The following is a 17,655-nucleotide window of genomic DNA, read 5'->3' as shown; positions in this document are numbered from 1 at the left end:
TGACAGACTTGCGTCTTCATTCTCCATCTGCAGCGTTTAGGGTGTTTCTGGCTGTCCCGACGTGCCTGTCTGATTTTTTTTTTTTCTTTCCCCCCGCCGCCACCAGCAACACAAACATTTACCTAGACCGAGCAGACGGAGGAGAGGCGACTAATACCGGTAATTGCTCCCATCTGCTTGCGTGCAGTTGTCGATATCTCTGAGTCCGCCGCTGAAATTAGACCCATCAACCATTGTCCGAGCCGCACTCCTATCATCAATCCATCCGTCCTGCCGACCAGACAGTGCGCGCCGCAGCCACATGACAAACCCTCGGTGCAAATGACGGCGGGGATCATCGGAGATTATTAAAATGATTTTTGGCAGAGATTTATCGCCAAACTAAAACATTTAATTCCAGTTTTTGAAAGAGTAATAGCAGAGGAATAATCAGCTGTCATACTTTTACTGAGTCATTTAAAAAAGCTTCAAAACACTCAGCATGATGAGTCACCTTTCAGAGGCCAAAACCTGCACAGATATAAAAGACCAAAAGCGAGATCATGTTATTTTTTACACCTTTCACAGTCTGACACTTCAGAGTCTGGGATAAAACCTCTTCCTCCTCTGCTGTCTTTGTTCTCCAAACACAAACTGCACCATTAGCGAGGCCGAACCATCACTTAGCTTGAAGTGTTTTCTTTTAAAGGTAACCGATCTGCGAGTGCAACCCCTCGCTCTCCTGCCTGCACCTGTTACTCAAACATGTCCTCCTTTGTAAGGTAACTTTGCCACAGGAGCTGCTGCAGTGATATGAATCTTTTGAATCGCTGTGCAGACGGTTAATCTAATCGTCTCTTGTCTCGAAGATAAGTCTGTTAAGCCGAGCTGGCCGGAGGATGAATGCGGGTTCAAGTCCCCAAAGCTGCAGGTTCAGCCTCATCGATTGTCCGATCCCGTAACCCCCCCTGCCTTTTAACACTGATTGCCTCCAAAGCAGCAAAGTCCTGTCGTCTCCTCCTCGTCTGTCCATCACTCGACCTCCACGTGGAGTTTTATTTTTTTTCCCAGTGATGTGATAGCAGGGTGGGGGTTTAGGGTGAAAGTGCTGCGGTGATCACGGGAGTGTGGAAAACCACCTCTAGTGAGAAGCAATCATAGCCGCCTCTCTATCATCCTGCCCCCTCCCGCCACCTCTCCCCACCCGTCACCCCGTCCATTATCCCCACCTCAGTAGACACTTCACGGACCCTCCCTCCTCTTTCTACCTCTCGTCCTCCCTCTCCTTCCACCTTCCCTCTTTCCATTTCTCACCCATTACTCCCAGTTCACTGCTCGGTATATGGAGGGTGACACTGGGCCAATTCAATCTCTCGCCCCCGTCGGCCGCTGCAGCCTCCCCTCCTGCGGGGTGTCACTCTGTTTTCTACACTTCACACCTCCGCTTCCCTCCTCTGCGACACACAACTTTCTATTTCCTCATCTGTCACTCCGGTTTTACATTGACTTCTATTTTTTTTAGCTTACCTCTGACTTTTAAAGTCCTGTTTGTCTCATGGAAGGTGTTTGAAGATGGCCTTGCGGTGCTGGCGTAGTGATATGCTTTATTGTGCCGCTGTAGCAGTTAGAAAGTTGATGTTGCTAAAAGTTAGTGTAGATACTTTTGCAGAATCATGCGTGCTTGAGGCATTTTACAGAGTGGCTTCATGTCTAGCTTATAGGTTCAAGCCATTTATACTAGGGGTTGACTGATATGTTTTCTTAGGGCCGATACAGATACCGATTATTCGTAATCAAGGAGACCAATAACTGATATTTGGAACAGATATACAATTGTAGTAAAAATGAAACTTTTGGTGTCAAAATTTAGAATAACAAACTTGAAATGCCTTTAAGCATGTTTAATTAACAAAAACCTTTCAACATTATTTTAAAACAAATGACTTTTGAGTGCTTTCCTCGTCAGGGATTTATTCCTTAAACCTGCCTTTGTTAATGTTGTTTTGTTTGGCGATAATGATATTCATGGCGATATAAAAAAAAGAACTGAATAATGTTTTGTATGTCATTTCAGGCAGCAGCATTTATTCATTTAAACTGAAGTGCTTCCCTTGTTTTCCAATGAACTTCCATCATATTAACTACTAGGGCTGGTGATATGGCTAAAGAAATGTCAATTAGATGTTAATCTTTAGAGAAATAGGGAAGAAAAGCGAAATTTAGGCCCTATAAAGGTAATTCATTAATGTGTTTATTCATTAAGCCCATAAACCTGCTCACTGTGCAGGCATCACGTCGCTGCCGCCGGTGTTTTCCGGTGTTTTCTGAAGCAGCACGTAACGACGATGGCCGCTCTCTGTGCATTAAAATGCAATTGTTCTTCTTGTCTTCAATCCTTTTACTAATATCTAATAAACACTGAAGTCTGCTCTCGCCCAACACGCTCTCTGCTCTCAGCGTAGCACCCCCGGTTTACACGGACAGACAGGCATCTCTCATACTCGTATTGATTTAAAGCGCAGGCGAGTGCTTCTAAAAATGTTCTTGGAGGTCCGACCTCTTGTAGCCACAAGACTGAAGTAGTGCCCTTCCTGGGCACTAAATTCTCATGAAGGCTGTAGGCTGCGCGAGAACAGTATGATATGGCACAGCCAGATTGCTCAGCGATTATTAGGTCTCGTGTTCAGCCCACGCCAAGACTGACTGACCATGAAGAAGTTGCTGACGTTCGCTATAGTTTTCAAGCTTATTTATGACCATCGGTTTACATATATATATAAAGACACCAACACATACGGGCGAGTAATGTGACGTTTGAAATACTAAATACGTTGCACTGGCACCAACGTTACTCCAAGATATAACTATTACTGCGTAAATAAACGTTATATAACTGTATGACTGCAACACGGTGCATTCAGTAGGGGTGTAACGGATCAGATCATATTTCAGTCAACCCCTAATTTATACCAACACTGTACCTGGCATCTTCATTGTACTGATCAGGGCTCATTTATGTCAGAGAACACCACACACTTTTGTAACCTGCCCCTTACAGGTCAAATAAGATCCATAGATTCACCCCATGGAGCTCATCTTCCTCTCATTCAGATGAGGAATTAAACAGTATTTGCATCACTTGGAGGAGCATCCGGCGGAGTTGGAGCCAAACACAATGAGAGGTCCAGGCCCTGTGAGCCAGACTTCCTCTTTAATTATGAAAATGCATCCGCCAGTTTGTAACTACAACATCCAACTTGGAAGATGGAACAGAAAAGTTGTCGATGTCGGGAGGATGCATTAACTGTACATCTGTAGGATTTACTCTCTCAGCCCTGTTGGATCCAGTTAAACCTTCCCTTTAAGAGATGGAAAGTAGCTGCACACCTACTTTCACACGTGGCTCCATATACCTACATCTAATGTTATCAGCTGGTTCTCACAGCTAACCCCAGTCTTCAAGTGTTAGTCTGTAGTTGCAGATATTTGAGCCCAGCTTTGTTCACTCCGACGCCAACTTGGAGAGATGTTTGGCCAATTGTGCGATTGCTTTGTCTCTGGGTAGAGAAGCTGCTTTGTGAGCCAAAATCAACTGCGATGACAGAGGTTTGGACACATCCTATTTGCATGCTCGGCTACTGCCCCTGTTCTCACAGAGCAAGATTTATAGACAGCGTGACTGTAGGATGCTTTTTTACACATCGTTTAGAGATCCACTCCTCAAGCGTCTCCTATTCAGAATTGGACTATCAGTGTGTGCACGCTGAGCACGACTTCCCCCGTACAAAGATTTATTCCAAACCTTGGATTCTTTATCTTCCCCAGTGGCACTGTGGAAAATCAGACCATAGACTCTGAATTAATTGGATAAAACCATCATTTGAATAATTTGGATACTTAAGTCTAAAATGATTGGGGCCATTATGTGTCTTAAAATCAGAGGGTTTTACTTTCATTGTGGAAGTCTTGTCCTGCTACTAAAAGCAGTACATTATTTGTTCTTGTGCGTCCTGACTCTTGACATGCATACAGTCAACAGCATGAAGAATAATTAGACGTCTCAGACTTTAGAGCATAGGAGAAATGGCTACTCTCTTTTTTTTTGTCAACCCTTGAAGCAGACAAAGGGAGACCTGACATGGCCTTAAAATCCCTGAACACCCGGTCTGACTGACGTAGCACCTGTCACTGTGACAGAAGGGAGAAGTAGAGCTACTTGACAGCACACAGTGAAGTCTTTATGTGCAAATGCATTCAAAGAATTCAGAGCGATTGTCGCAGGTTATTGCTTTGAGTTTTATCTAACGGTGCATAAAAGGTGTGTCTCATACCAGCTGGAAAATATGGCTGCAACATTGACTGTAAAGCTTCTGATTGCCGAGTGTAGAGCCTGCTTTACTGACACCTCTCCAAGTGTCCGGTGTTGATGCTGTTGCACCTGTTAGGTCAGAATAACTTACTTCTGTATGATATATGGATTAGGGTTACTTTAGCAAGCGTGGCTCCACCCACAGCACGTGCAGAGGTCTGTGAGGTTGAATGGGTGTTTAAATATTTATCAAGTGTGCATCCTGCAGGAAGCTGAGTGTTTCCCTGCGGGATAAAGGGCATGTCATAGTTTAAATCTGGCCTGTAGTATTTTTAAGATTCAGACCATCACATTTCAATATATTATTCAATGTAAGCTTGTTTTGTCAGCATGATTCAAAGGTTAGTCTCCAACAGGGGCCTATACTACGAAGCAAGTTCAACATACCCAATCACGCTAAACACGACGCTGGTTATCAACTCGATGCGTTAATGACAGATTTATTCCCTCAGCCGTATCAAACTATGGAGCAAATAAATAAAAAAACACAATTTAAACAGTAAGAATGCTTACAAGTACAAAAGTACTTCAGGCTGCGGTGCTGTGATGTTGTGTATATATATCAGTAAAGCTCGATGAATATCTGTCATGAATATATTTCATAAAGTCAGACGGTGAAGCGGAAGTGTTTAACCGGCCTCTCTCTCTCTCTCCCTCCTCCCTCTCAGCATCTTCTCGCAGAGCTCCTGAATCAAGAGACCTGATCGGCAGTGTTGTGACCAAGTCATCTTCGCTCAAGTACCAAGTAAGTCTCAAGTCATTTTTTGTTGTGCAAGTCAAGTCAAGTCACAGGTTAGGTCAAGTCAAGTCCCAAGTCAAGTTTTTTTCCACCCAAGATCCAGCCCTCTCACCTGTAGTATCCGGTCTATATAAAGAGAAAAGACAAGGTGTTAGCAGCCTGTCTCATAATGATATTATTGGCCCATTTCTATAACCTGTTCAAAAATAAGACAGTGAATTGTATCTGTATGATCTTGGCACAGACGCAGCCATGATGATGGTCTGCTCTGAGACCGTACTGAGTAGTAACGAGTACGACTGATGAGGCTTCTCTTTGGGGGCTTTGATGTTACTTGTTGCCATAGTGAGGAGTTTGACTGGCAGCCAGTCATCCAATCATGACAGTCGCATACCGGGGAGATTTTTGAGTCATCCAATCATGATTCCCAGTTTGCGCTGCGTACATACTTGATAGTTAGACAGAAACTTGACAACACTGAATTATACAATTTTATATGTAACAGCTAACATTCAAACTTCAGTGGGTGGTGTTTAGTTCAGGATTATCTCTTGTCTCGGACTTAACCTGCTCCGGACCAGCATAGGTTACCATGGCGATCTGCCCTTCGTTGTACTTAAAACTCGGAGTAAACCCTGAAGTTACCTTGACAACCGCAAATCCTGCTTCATAGTGTAACCCTGCAGGCATGCAGTCTGCTAACGTGCACAAAGAGCAGAAACAATCATGAAGGCTTGGTTTCATAATAAAGTTTATTCTATATTACAAATAGTATTTTGTTCTTGACTGCAAAATAGGAATGCATTATATTTACATACACAGGTATACAATTAATTATAACAAAGTTAGAGAAGCTCGCCTTATATCCCCCAGGTTCGTTTTTATCTCTCAATAAGATACTCTTTATCTTTCAAATATGGTCTAGTAAAAGTCTTTTCTAGCATGTTTCTGTAACACCTGCTATAACACTGAGCTAGGAGGACATTTTTAGTTCCTACAAAACGTTTGAAGGTGGAAACTTTATCTGTGCTCTTGGCAACACGAGGCGGCTGCGAGCAGACAACCTCTGTTGCGGGAGAAGGGACGGGGGCAAGGAGAAAATGAAAGACAGGATGTTACACTGGGGGGCAGATTCACAATGACAGTCCAGGACTCTCACCGGGTGTTATTTATTAACACGCGGCTGTGAGGGGAAAACTTTGGGCATCTAGACGGAGTACACATCGGCTACATGAATGAAAGAGGCTCTTAGAAATTGTCTAGAGGTGTTTCAGTAGTTAGTTTTTTTTACAATATTGACACCAGCCTTGTATTCAGTCCTTTGTCTCTCTTAATCCAATAACAGGTAAGAATCGATTTGATATGTTTATATAACATGTCCAGCAAACACCTTGTGAATGTACCCCTCCAAGCTGAAACAACAGACATTCATATAGCTGCAGAAGGTAGTTAATGGACAATGGTGGATATCTCACGTACATTTGACTTAAAGGCTAAAACAGAAACAGTCACTTGCCAAACTCAGTCTTAAACATAAGTCTACTATCAAGCCCTAATGTGCCTCTCCGGTTACAAAGTTCTTTATCTACATGATGAAACTGAAAAGGATTGTAACATGTGGTGCAGACTGATGCAGTCTGTTGTTGCTTTTATGGCATGAACCTTTGTTTGCCGTTCTTCAGAAAATCAGGACTGAAAATATCACTGAACAAAAGTCTGGGCTCGACCGACGATGAGTTAAAGAATATCAGGAAAGGATGCGTTAGAAACTTCAACACAAGATGTAATAGCAGCGAAGACAGAGCAAGGCTCAACTTGCATCTTCAATGTACCAAAACTGAAACCACAGAGGAGACAGCTCTCCCTCAACACTGATGGCCGCTAATAGAGGACACGTTAACTTGAAATGATTTGTCTTCTTGTGAGATCCATAATCTTAAATGAACAGTTGGCTTGTAACTTCAAAGTCCCTAGTAGTAGTAGAAGTATATAAATATCTTTGAGCAAGGCAGTTTCATACCATCCAAATAGGTCAACATGCAAGGGTATATAGTATCTGTTTTCTTAAGCATCTAACACGTCACAAAAATGGGCATGAGGTTCTGCAGGAGGACTTGAACTGGATAAAGGTTCCACCTTAAACGAAAGTTATAGTTTTTATTACATGAACAATCCACTGTTTCCATCTCGATTCTTCCAAGCAAAAGAAAGATAAAAGAACACATCCACATCATCATTGCAAGGCTTAATTTTCTTATTTTTCACTTTTTTTTAAATAAGTTTCTTAAATTGTTTACGTTTTACATGCGCTTAAAAAGCCAATAAAGGACCCAAGGTGGACCTAGGGCGGTCTTCACACATTCACATCACCACATGGGGCACGTTGTCAAGGCAAAAGAAAGGGCAGAGGTCAAAAGGTACGGAGGGCGCCTCCATCATCTCTCTTTCAATCGCTCTCTCCAACAAGTCGTATCTACTTTAATGTCCATCGTTTTGTGTTGATCCTGCCGTGATGCTCACGTCTTGTTCTGCTCCTGCTCCGCTTTATCAGATTTTTTCTTTTTTTCTTCTTCTTTTTTTTTGAGGCTTGGAGAAGGCCGCCCCCTGCCGCCACTGAGGACAACTACACTAATACAGACAAGAGCGCCTCAACAGTTACACACTCAAGAGTTGGGGTTTTGCCGTATGCAACTAGCTACCATCTCCAACGCTTGTGCAAAACAGAAAGAAAGTCAGGAGCCGGACACAGGGGTGAACGGTGTGCCGAGAGCCGGAGAGAACCGGGACGATGGAAAGAGAAAGAGGATGGGATCACCTCGCCCGCAGAGCCCCTCTCCTCGACACACTGAGGTCAGAAAAATCACACAGGTTTCTTAAAGTTCCAGTCACAATATTTTTTTTGTCCTAGAAGTGGTTGTCTTCTACATAGTCCTTTTTTTGTTAGTTCCTCAGTGGCACTTTACAAATACATTTTTGACCGTTTTGAAAATTTCAAGCTCCTTTGGTTTTTGGCTGACCGACTTAGTCCATCTTGTTTGATTTCTCCACACAAAAGTCTTTAAATAAGAACATCCTGGGAAAGAAGTGCTACTCTCACAACAGACCCCTTTGGGGAGCAGTCAGCCGTCTCCGGCTGTGCTGTATTGAATCAATCTTGTTATTTTAAAAGGATCAAGCAGTTCCTTACCCAGTACATTTCAGTCAGCTCTTCCTTTTTACTGTAGATATCTGGGCAGTCGGGATCTTAGGCAACTGCTGATCGTGTGTGTATCTGTGCGGGTGTGTGTGCTTTGATAGACCGTCGCAGTGGCGGCACAAGATTGGAAGAGGCGAGAGCCAGAAAAAGAAGACCGCTCCTGGTGTTTGGATGAGCAGCCAGAACACTGTCTTCCACAGTTGGTTGTGTGCTTCTTACAGAGGATCCACTTTGGGTCAGTGCCCTCCCGGGTTTTGTCTAATAGGTTAATTTTGCAGTAGCCACGTAAGCCGGATGGAAGCAGAAATCATGAGCATTTTCTTCGACGTAAATGTAAGCTGGGCGGGGGGAGAATGTGCGAATGTTGCGAGGGGGGTATAGATTGGGGGATGCTCTGGTTTGTAAAGTTTTAGTGTCAGTCACGTTTGAATAAAGGAAAAGTTCAGAGAAGCACTAATCCTTCCCTTCCCCCATCAGTCTGTTTCTTAAATACAACTCCAGCTACATTGAAAGAACATTCTAGGTTTGCCTGGACTCGCCCCAAATTTCGCAGATATGTATGCTTTGCTTGTAGGTACAGTGTAAACTTGGCAAACCATCCTTGCATTAATTTTCTTCAGAGGTGTTCATTTGGCTTGCAGTCATCAGTTGTGATGTTTCCTCTTGATTCCTTATATTGAATATAGAACTACAATAAACAGGACTCTAGAGATGGTTTTATTTTAACTATCCTATTTTCAAAAAGTTCTCAACAAAATGGACACCAGCATCGTGGTTGTTAAAGAATCACCTATCAGTGTAAATTCTTGAAGGCAACATAAAAATGTTTCTCCCCTCTTCTCGTCCAGCAGGGGGACCGAAGTTAGCCAATATGGCTGCTTTCGAGCAGTCATCCCTTGGAGCTCTCCCTGTGGTGGAGCTGAGGGATCTCCCACATTGCACTGAAGGAGACGCCAACCACAGCCCTGAACCACCCGTCAGATCGTTTCTGGTAAACTAGTCTATGCAGCAGAGTGGATGAGGAAAAGAAAATATCTCTCGGGGAAGAGGAAGCAGAAAAAAGGTCAAGGAAGAAGTCATCATCTTTGAAAGGCGGAGGGAGGAAGTCACATGATGAAAAAGATGGGGACAGGTCTTCGCTCAGGCACGGCTCGGTTTCTGATGGGGTCTTTTCCCAGTGCGCCCTGGGAAGTGCAGTCCTCAGCTCTCCAGACTCATGAAGGCCACCACCTGCTCCAGCTTGAAGGCCAGCCTCTGTTTCCTGGCTCCGTCGTCCTGCTCCAGTGAGCACACAATCTGCCGCAGGGCACAGAGGTAAACACACACACACACACACTTTAGTTAAAGTAGTTAACATGACAAAGCTGCAGTCAGTCCCCTCAAATCTGGTGTTTCATGGTAAATAATCAAAATGGTCCAATGTGTTGTGTATTTTCTGATATATTGAGAGTAAAACCTCATTAAGATTCTTGTAAGTGTTGGTTAATAGTGAAAGGTGCTTATTAATTTTATTATGTTAGTAAAAACGCTGTTAGACATTTAATATAAACTCATTTTAACTTATTAAGCTGCTTAGCCCTTTTTAAAGCCGTATACATTTCTTATAATCCATTTTATAGGGTTGCAAACATTTTTATTTAGTTTATTGTATTACTGCTGCTGTCACAGTTAAACTTAAGCTTGCTTTTTTTAACATTGATACATACGTCTTCATGCACTGGTCTTAAACACTATGTCTTTAACAGGAATTGGATCCAAGGTGAATGCTGGTAAGAAGTTGCTCCAGGTGGGGTTTGAACCCAAGTCCCTGGTGTGATAACTCAACACCTAACCTGGTGAGCTACAAGCACCCTGCCACTACTCAGAAGTGAACTAATATTTACAGATGATCCAAGACTATAGCTGTAAATATAAGAATCATGTATTTACTACATTAAACTTAAAGTTACCTGCGACAGAATGAGTTAGTTAGACTAAACGATCGTGTTTGTAACGCTACTAAGAAACGTAAAAGACTTTTTAATGTGCTTAATCTATAACCTCTTAACAAGTTTAATTATAATCTACAATCTTGTGAAATGTATCGCTTTATTATCTTATTTAAGGAGTATAAATGTATATATATATATACATATATATATATGTATATATATATATTATGTTCCTATCATATAATTGTATCTTAATCAATTAGCTCATACGTCTATAATATTATGAGATTAGTCCCATTATTATATTAATTTTATTGACTATTTTTCTGTTTATTGTTGCTCTACTTTAAACTTTTTAGTTTATAACACATTTATACTATTTATACTGTACTGTATTGTAATATTCTGTCATTCCTACTCGCTCACCTAACACATCCTAGCTCAGATCATTGATTATCGTTAAAGAAATTAAATGCTTTTGGGTTCTTAGCTTTAAGTTTGCCGTCTGATAATTTTTGTCGGTTGTCTCTCAAATCAATTATTCTTCACTGAACTGGATTTAAATTTGTACTGAACACTAAAAAACACTCTATCTAACTTTAAACATGAATACATATTGAAAGTTATCCATAGATACTCTATTGATCCTGGGATCAGGGACATTTAAAGTTGTTACTGAATGTTTGTTATCAGATTAATTAACTTTAATAACTAGCATTACTTTAATTCACATAAAGAGTAATTTGGCCCTGCATGAAAAGTCATACATTATTTGTGGATATTAAAATTTAACTTTTACTTTAATAAATAAGCCACTTTAAGACCTATTTTCAGTGGACTATTCTCTTGCATTAGGTTTAAATTGTACTAAATCTTATATAGTGATGCTGCAGACGTGTTGTCAGGAAGTGTAGCGTGTGTAAGTGTCAGGATCACATACCTCCTCAGCGTATTTGCCCACGTAGGAGTAAATCTCACTAAGAGAGCTCATGCTGTTGAACTCATTCATGTGCATCCGTGACTGTTCTGCCAAGTAGGCGTTCATGTCCTGGTCGCTGATCGCTGGCATCTTGTTAATGTCTGAGTAGTACCTGGAGGAATAACACAAAGCAAAGACGCATGTTGGAGTCATGTTTGCTGTGGGGAACACTGTAATAAAAACCAGGTGCTGTGTTTGAATGTAGATAGTGCTGCTGCTGTCCTTACAGCTCATTACTCCTTGCAGTGTTTACAGCAGGTCTTTGAGGATATCTAACTAAAGCGTGTAGCATAAAGGCAACAAGTGTGTCGCAGGGTAACATGAGTGATATGGAGTCATAGTAGACACTGACAGGCCTTCGATTTCAACCTTGAACAGCACAACAGAAACAAATACACACCCTGCGTTGAAGTAAGGGTAATCAGTCACTGTCAGCAGCAGCTGTGTTGCCCCTATCAACTATGTTAATTAAAGCTGCGTATTTACATATTAAATTCCTGTAGCTGCAGCCGCTTGAGGACAGGCCGGGTGTTTGGCTGGATAACTCTGGGCATGTGTGAGGGAGAGATGCATTTGCCAGGAAGCGAGTCTTCAGAGCAAACTGAGCAAAGGAAAAGACAGGTGGGTGTTGCTTATAGCCTTTGCACAGAGGTCACGCACACACATCAACACCTGTTCGGTGCTGGAGGGCAGTGGTGGGGAGCGCCTAGCAGGGGATTGTTAGTGCAGAGACCAGGTGTGCTTGTTTTAGGAAGAAGTTAGCATAAACACACTTAAGTCTTTTACTTTGAAGGAAACAACAGGGGTTATTTCCTAATTATTACACTAGCAAAGGATTAGCTTAACTGCGCTCTGTAGTGCCAGAAATAATGAACTTTTAGCAGATATGTTTACAAGAAGGGTTAACAGTCTGTCTCCTCTACGCCTGACAGGTGAGATTTGATTTTAATCAAGAGAGCTTTACATTGCAGACAGCTGATCTAAAACTCACTTGTGAATGTCAAACTGCAACACAAAGAAAGTTTTTAGGCATCAAGGCGTGCTTATGCAACTCCAGCCATGCATATGTATGCAGTATAGATTAAGGGTTGGATTAAAGTAAAATCTTAGAAAACCAGATCTTTTTTGCACAGTTGCTCTAAGAACTGCATTATGAGCGTTTCTTTAAAATGTAACATTAGCAAATGTACTGATCCATATGCGCGCCCTCTTGTAAACAAATAATGTTATGACAGCTGTGATGGATTCGTCATTGTCAGGAGACCATCAACTCCCACATCAAATTCAAGGCGAGTGTCGATATCTCACGAGCTCGCTTCACTTCACAGCCCCGAATTCATAACATCAACATACTGCAGCAGCTACAAAGATCTGTGGGGAAGAGAGCTGCACTGCCTTCTAACCCTAATGTACAAAAAGAAGTAAAACTGCTGAAGCAGCATTGTTAAAAGTCTAAAATAACTACACGTGTCTCTGCAGAGAGGCCGTGAACAAGCAGCAAAGACTTCCTCCTGAAACAGATTCCTATTAGCCTGCCCACCAGGTAAGGACGCCGTATCCTTACAATTCAGCTGTAGCATGAAGGAGACAGAAAAGGACATCTCTCTGCCTCTACACTGTACATTTCAGCCGTCTTCCACAGCTGCTGCAGCCTGCCTTTAAATCCTCCCCCTAACATGACCCTTACTTTGTCACAGTTGGACAGCAGAGTGGAGCAGCAGTGGATCCACCCTGAGTCAGTCATTACTTTATTACGGAGGCTTTTCCAACTGAATAAATTCCACTGTGGGCTGTTCACTGATGTACGGCTCCCCCAAACTTGCAACTAAGGTGTTTTATATACTCGACAGGACAGGGGGATGTTTCTTTTTCAGCACATACAGCATTTCCTGAAAATCCCAGAGTGGAGAGGGAGTGCTATAAAAAATAAGTAAATACATGCTGAAATATCTGCCCCCCTACAGTAGCTCTCCACAGACATTGTTTCGGCTCACAGTGTCCGATCAGGCCATGTTTAAGGGGAATCAGAGAGACAAACACAGTAAGGTGTACAGTCCTGAGCCTGAAGCAGCTCATTTGGTTTCACCCATTCAAGCAGCACAGATATATTCTCATACTGAAGTTTGCCACAGACGCATAAATACTCGGACCACTTCACACTGCCCCATCTTTTATTCAGGACCTCCTCGCCAGCCCTGCTGACAAATAAATTTAATAAAACTCTCATTTTAACAAATTACCTGCTTGTACTGCCTCAAAAATACTCTCACACACTTCTGCACCCTCCCAGCACTCTGCCTCCTCTGTACTGTAGATCTCGAGCCCCGGGCGCTCCCATCCATTCCCGCTGTGTTGTAATTTGGCTTGTGTTTCATGGCCCATAGATCACAGTGCTACAGCCCCATTGTGTATGTGTCGACATGAAACATGGCTAATGCAGCTTTTCTGACGTTTTCACTCACATAAAGGCCCACCCCACACACATACACAAACTCGGTGTTTGCCGAGTACACGTGTGCGTTCTATCGACAGCTCACCTCTCCACCCAGCTTTTGTAGCTGGGAATGTCCTTGGCATAAAGCAGCTTGTTGGAGGGTGAGTCCTTCCCAAGGCGGTGTTCTGAGGTGGAGCAGGAGTCCATGAAGGTCTGGGCCACCACGGACAGACAGGCATCTGTGATGCTGCTCTTGTGTATGTCGAACACAAACTGGGGGTTCTTGATCACATTCACCCAGAAACGCAGAGGTAGGCTGCAGGGAGAAAGAGAACAAGGTAGTTTAGAGGCAACTTAGTTTATTACCGTAAAACTCAGAATAAGATGCACTTTTTTTGTCTAAAAAGTGGGCTGCGTCCTATGTAGCGGTGCGACCAATATACCAGTATAAAATGCAGAGAGAGGTATGTTATTGTTTTACGCTATTTTACCCAGACTATAGTGCTATCCGATTGTTAAGTGGTGATGTCATATCTCTGCATTACACTGTTTCCAGGTGCAAGCTGCTACAATGTCTCCTGTTTACAAAGTGCCACAGTGCTGTTTTGTGTTTTCACTGCTTGATTGTTGCTAACGCTTCGTCCCGTCATGATCCCCAGTGCAGCTGCCACCCTCACAACAATCAACGTTACCGTAGGCTGCCAGCTACCGCTAGCTACATCTGCGGTGGCTAGCAAGGACTGCAAACACGACATGGGGAAAACAGATGGTAGACTGTAATTTGTGTGTTTTGAATGTGTCTTAAATGAAAATAAATTGAAATAGTGTTGAAATAACGTATATCCATTAATTAATAACTATAGAAAAACCCTTTTCCCCCTGGGATACCCCCCAAAACAGACTGCATCTGATATTCTGGTGCGACTTATATTCCAGACTTTACGGTACTTTTACAACTCAGAGCCAGCTGTTCTGGTACCATTATCGGTACTTGGTGGTACTTGGTATCTGCCAGTACTGAAGTCCAGGCATCAGGAAGGACAAATGGTATCAGAACATCTCTACTGTGATGTAACAGTATGCTGGTGTGGAATGAGTCCTAAAATACGGAGTGCTAATCAGTGCGCTGTTTTAACTTAACTAAACTTTGACTTTGACAACCTGTAGACCAGTCATCTGTTTAAAAATTACTTTTCTGCATGTGTATGTGCTGTGTTCGGCCCGCTTTCATACAGATGACTGTTGCATTGTTAGTTCACCTCCATCTCAGTGACAGAGCGCTCAAATAGCCAAATGCAAACAGAGGAACAGAGAGTGTAAAGTAAAACACCAGCCTGTGTCCGGTTGAACTGCTCTGAGATTAAGTCCCTAAATGCCATTTTTATATTTGCCGCAGCCAGTCAGGCAATAGACGCGAGCATATTATGGGCCAGAAGGGGGACGAGGATTCATTCACTTTGCAAAGCGAGTACACAGGCCCTGCTGTTGCCGATGTGCTCTATTTGATGTGTGTGCTCAATTCAATAAAACCTTTATCTTTAAAACCAGGTGGTGGCTGGCTCTCATTTTTTCCAGCAGTGTCCAGGGGTCCTCGCTGGGGGCCGCACGGTGACACAGTTCATATTGCCTTGTTTGTGCTAGTGGGTCCTATTTTGTGCCTGTCTAGAATAATAAAAAAATACAAGTGTGTTTATTTGCTGGGCTTGTTTCTGCCAAAATGAATAGATATAGGGCCAGCTTTATCTGTGGGCTGCAGTGAAGGGGCTCAGGTGGTATTAAGGAAGAGCTGAGTGTGACTTGGATCTCTATATCTTTACTGTGCTTATAGCTGATGTGGCTAAAATCTAAAAGACACTGCTTTCTCGCCTGCATAGGACTTTCTTTATGTGGTATGATATGAAGAGTGAAATGAAATGCAATCACTTAAACACCACCGGTGCTCTCCTACCATCCCACTAAGCACAACCACCCACAAAGCCATTCAGATGTACAATCTAACAAAAGAGGATTTGGACTCAGGGGAAAGAAAAACTCTACATTATGAGTTGAAAATTAATCGAAGCAAAGAATCTAGTGGGATTAGGTGCGGGGATCAAAGGGATATTAACACCACTGCTGTGCCGGCTTGATTGTTGACAATCTGCCCCAGCTGCCCTGAGCTTTCAGCTATGTGCTGTTCCAACGGGGCATTGGCAATACTAGTTCCCCCACATGATTGTGTGCATTCAGAATAATCACCATAATAACTTCTGCATATTACCTATTGTGGTGAAAATAGGCAAAGCGCAGATTTTTAAACTCACGCTGAGTAGATTTAGGAATCTAAAGGACGGCCACGATCGGTGCTTTTGGCCAGGGATTAGGGTAAATATCAGCTGCCGAGATCAAGGGCATCTCTGATCCTGGAGCAATTACGCTGGTGGAGTCAGAAAAAGCCCTTTATTAAAAGACTAATGCTCTGTCCATCGATTACAAAGGGCTATAAACTGATTCAAGAAAAATGTGTTAAAGAGTAAATCCACTGCTCCAATAGGAAGCATTTGAGTATATAAGAAACACTCGTACAGTATCTTTACTACATAGATTTTGGTCTCTCAACTCATCTCCCCAAGAAGGAAAGCTTACCAACCAGTATTTACAAAACGTCTTAATTGTAAAGCAGCAAAACAACCACAAGAGTTTAAGCTCTTTCTGCTGTTTACAAGGCCTGGTTATTAATATGTTCACAGGCACTATACTGCAAATGACAACAACACTCGCGGCACTGGGAGCGAGCGAGCCTCTGACTCTGCAGCTGTGGGATGCTGGCCTAATGAAGTTGCTCGCTTTGGCACGCAAAGGGTCACAGATGTGGCGGTTCAGGGCTTCCCATTCAAGGGATTACAGCACAGACAGGGAACAGCCCAAGCCTGACCTTTCTCCCTGCAGCGACCCGAGTTTGAATGAACAGCTTTATGAAGGTGACCTGGCTGGGCATTGTTCCAACTGCACCTCAGTAGGCCAAAAGCCGTGACCTTTCGAGTGAGTAGCAAGATCAAATCCACTACTGAACACACTGTATGCCTGGACAAAGGGGCTTTAAATACCTTGAAAAGTTTCTGTAAATTACACACCTTACAAACACTCCAGATAATTAGCTCGTCCTTAAAACTCCTACTGACGGCATTTACAATGCGAGAAGGCTGGGACCGCATTATGACAGCAGAGAGGTGGTAATCTGCATGCAGACAAGAGGAAGTGTGTGCCAGTTTTGCACGATAATTAAAATTCTGTCTGCTGCATCCCGACATGACAAACACACGGTCACACGGCGCAGACAGACACACACACACACACACACACACACACACACAGAAACCAAATACAGAGGAGCGAGGATGAGAGGAGACGCTGACACTCTGCCGCTAATCCAAAAGATACCATCTGGAGATGCTCTCGGAGCCAGTGACTCATGCATGCACACAGTTACTGTACGCGCATACAAATACACATCACATCTCTGTCACTTGGTACAGAGACGACTTACAGTTTGACTGATTTTTTACTCATAAAATTAAAACTTAAAATACCCTCATGTACTGAAAGGAGAGGCTCTGAAATGTACTGTACTGCTCTAAAGGCATGTCAATACAACCATTCCCCTCAGATATAACAGCACTAATTATATTCTCAGTCAAATTATTGGTAAGTAAGTCATTAACACAATATCATGACATAAGAAGCAAACTCGGGATAGCAGCCTCTTAAGCCCTGCAGGCTGAGGACTGCTTTGGAAGATGTACAGTGGAGCTCCGATAGCAGGGGAACCCAGCAGGGGAGGCCGGGACAGCAGTCTGGCTGCTGCGATGGGTTGAAGTTAATGGCATGTGTGATGACGATGGGTCTGATGTGTTTAATGGGACGGGGGCCCAGTACGGGAGGGGCACTTGCATTATAATTCTCCAGCTTCAGACTAAATGAAGGCTTTTGCCACAGCTGCGATTTGCACTCTTTCAGACGATTAAAGGTGACGGTTAAGCACACGCGGC

At 43.0% G+C, this 17,655-nt stretch overlaps 1 protein-coding gene across 1 annotated transcript in view; it reads right to left on the bottom strand.

The window, feature by feature from the left end:
- Positions 1-5,821: 5,821 nt before the first annotated feature.
- plxna4 (plexin A4) overlaps positions 5,822-17,655 on the bottom strand; it is a 208,559-nt gene continuing 196,725 nt past the window's right edge. Inside the window, exons 29-31 of the mRNA XM_069670686.1 lie at positions 13,731-13,943; positions 11,155-11,305; positions 5,822-9,579 (exon numbers count right to left, since the gene is read on the bottom strand). Of these exons, the coding sequence (XP_069526787.1) occupies positions 9,484-9,579; positions 11,155-11,305; positions 13,731-13,943 (460 nt within the window). The 3' untranslated portion in view covers positions 5,822-9,483. The remainder of the gene's footprint in view (positions 9,580-11,154; positions 11,306-13,730; positions 13,944-17,655) is intronic.

This window comes from Semicossyphus pulcher, unplaced genomic scaffold (genome assembly GCF_022749685.1).
Source record: "Semicossyphus pulcher isolate SPU_LCO1_2020_fin unplaced genomic scaffold, fSemPul1.0.p SCAF_20, whole genome shotgun sequence".
In the NCBI taxonomy this organism is placed as follows: Eukaryota; Metazoa; Chordata; class Actinopteri; order Labriformes; family Labridae; genus Semicossyphus; species Semicossyphus pulcher.
The sequence above is the reverse complement of the archived record's forward strand: the minus strand, read 5'-3'. Positions and strand labels throughout refer to the sequence as shown.